Genomic DNA, 2,500 nt, shown 5'->3' on the forward strand with positions numbered 1-2,500 from the left:
TAGAATTTTTGTCTTACAGTCCAAATGTCTTTATTTTTATTAGATATGGTGCTATAAACCAGTACAATTTGATTATGTTTAATTGTTTACCACAACTTTCAATCTACTTTTTGTAACTGTTATTCTTATATGTAATAATCATTCTTATTGGAATGAAAACTCAATAAATCTGGTGGTATTAATTCTGAAAATACTGCGTGTTTTGTATGACAATAAAAAATAAAAGTCAGCAAGAGATTCATGACATTTCTTCTAATCTATTTATTTATTAATACCATGAATATTATTATTTTCTGGGCAGGCTTCTTGAGACAAGAAATGTCAGGAAGTGGTATTTTATATTCTAGCTTAAATAATGCTATAAGTTTATAGCAATACTATTGTATATTTTTATTTTACATGCTTTGATGTTATTATATCCGAGAAGCAATGCACATAACATCTCTTTTCTTTGAAACAACCAATAGTAAAAAAGGATAAGTAAAAATATATATAATTGATCATATTTGTTTAAAAATAATATTGGAGAGAAAAAATAGTTCAACGTATACTCTATAGCAAAAATTATTTAACGCATACTATCTAGCAAAAATAAAAAATTTCAACAACAGGCACGAACACCAACATGCCACACTGCACTTCACTTCAAGCTGTTACAAAATACAAAGTAAAAAAATTAGATCATAATACTGGTGTTTCATTGTGATTCACATTAAACTGTCTTTCTTATTATTTCTATTATATGGAATTATTATGTTGTGTATACTAAGGCATTGATATTAAATATGACTATGAATTTGCTTTTCCCTTAACCTTTCTCAGTTAAATTTCTACTTCATGGAATCTCAATTTCTCAAGCTAACATAAAAAGATTGGGGCAGGGATCCTGTAAAATATTAACTGAAGTTCATTTTACATTTATCAGAATGAGTGCTTTACAATCTGCACAGCACTATTCGTCATAATAATCAACGTGATCTCCAGACTTGAATTTCTTGCTGTTCAAAATGTCTATAAGTTTGCCAACAGATGTGCTACACGGAAGGAGCTTGCCCTCATTCTTCATCGAGGAAAAAACGGAACGAAGACCATCATCTGCTGTCTCGGTGCGCGCAATCATCTGGAAAATATGTTTCATGAGGTAATCACCACAGATAAGACTTATGGATATCTCATCAGTATAATGAAACTGTTTTAACATTATAGAAATATAAATAGAGGAATAAAAATAACTCTCTCTCTCTCTAATATATATATATATACATATATATATATATATATATATATATATATATATATATATATAGAGAGAGAGAGAGAGAGAGAGAGAGAGAGAGAGAGAGAGAGAGAGAGAGAGAGAGAGAGAGAGAGAGAGAGAGAGATACAGAGAGAGAGAGAGAGAGAGAGAGAGAGAGAGAGATAGGTATATATATAGATATAGATATATATAGATATATAGATATATAATCATATATATATCATATATAGATAGACAGAGATATAGTTTGACATAGATAGATATAGATAGATAAACAGATAGATGGATATAGATAGACAAATTGATAGATAAATATAGATAGATATTAATGGATTGATTGTGAGATATTGACAGACAGATAGATATACATGTATAGATATAGGTATAGATAAAAAGGTATAGATATAGGTATAGATATAAAGATATAGATATGGATAAATATATAGATATAGATAAATACATAGATAGATAGATACAGATATAGATAGATACAGATATAGATATATATTTATATAGATATATAGATACATCATGCATATCCAAAGGTCTTCCCATTGTTTTACAGTATTCACAAACTGGATAGATCTCAACAATCATAGTGAACTATAGAGTATAAGCATTAAACAATATTAGGTAGAAATATAACTTCCCTGTCTTGAATATCTTTAAAAAGAAGAAAAAATATTTAAAAAATGGTCCTATCTATATTGCTAGGGTCAAAGTTGGGATGAAAAGGAAGCAGTCACCCTACCACATTATCTTGCCAACATGCCACAACTATCCATAATATATTGATGATTATTTGTGAATTTTAAATAAATATAAAATTCCTGTATGGACCATAAGTTGATGGAAATGTGTCTAGAATTTGTTAATATTGCTTACAGTTATATGCTTTGAGGCTTCACTCATAAAACAGGATTTTTATGTATAATTTTTCATAACTGATTCAGTACAGGACAGCATGGTGGAATAATTGCATACAATTTCAAAAACAAAGAAAGTAAGTAAATTATAAGTTTTCTTTAGCTTTTAAGAATGTATAAAACTTAAACTCTTCCTTTAAGGACCCTAAAAAAAGAAAAGAATAGAATATAGAGTGAATCAGTATAAGCCATGACAATGGAAAGCCATAGAAAACTTTCCACAGCCTCACCTGCATGTCATTATCGAGAGGTCCAGGAGCATAGTTCAACACTGTAACATTAGGTTCTTCAGCAGCCAAGACCTTAAACAACATAT

At 29.0% G+C, this 2,500-nt stretch overlaps 2 protein-coding genes across 6 annotated transcripts in view; one reads left to right on the forward strand and one right to left on the reverse strand.

Moving 5' to 3' along the window:
• LOC113806663 (uncharacterized) overlaps window positions 1–796 on the forward strand; it is a 13,865-nt gene extending 13,069 nt beyond the window's left edge. For both annotated transcript variants that reach the window (XM_070141290.1, XM_070141291.1), the window contains exon 10: window positions 1–796. This exon is cut by the window's left edge and continues 240 nt beyond it. The gene's annotated coding sequence lies outside the window, so the exon portion shown is untranslated.
• Window positions 494–2,500, reverse strand: part of LOC113806643 (sepiapterin reductase) — a 20,339-nt gene continuing 18,332 nt past the window's right edge. For all 4 annotated transcript variants that reach the window (XM_027357805.2, XM_070141294.1, XM_070141295.1 and 1 more), the window contains exons 4-5: window positions 2,415–2,500; window positions 494–1,120 (exon numbers count right to left, since the gene is read on the reverse strand). The exon at window positions 2,415–2,500 is cut by the window's right edge and continues 149 nt beyond it. In XM_027357805.2, the coding sequence (XP_027213606.2) occupies window positions 953–1,120; window positions 2,415–2,500 (254 nt within the window). In that variant the 3' untranslated portion in view covers window positions 494–952. The remainder of the gene's footprint in view (window positions 1,121–2,414) is intronic.

Source organism: Penaeus vannamei, chromosome 28, assembly GCF_042767895.1.
Source record: "Penaeus vannamei isolate JL-2024 chromosome 28, ASM4276789v1, whole genome shotgun sequence".
NCBI lineage: Eukaryota > Metazoa > Arthropoda > Malacostraca > Decapoda > Penaeidae > Penaeus > Penaeus vannamei.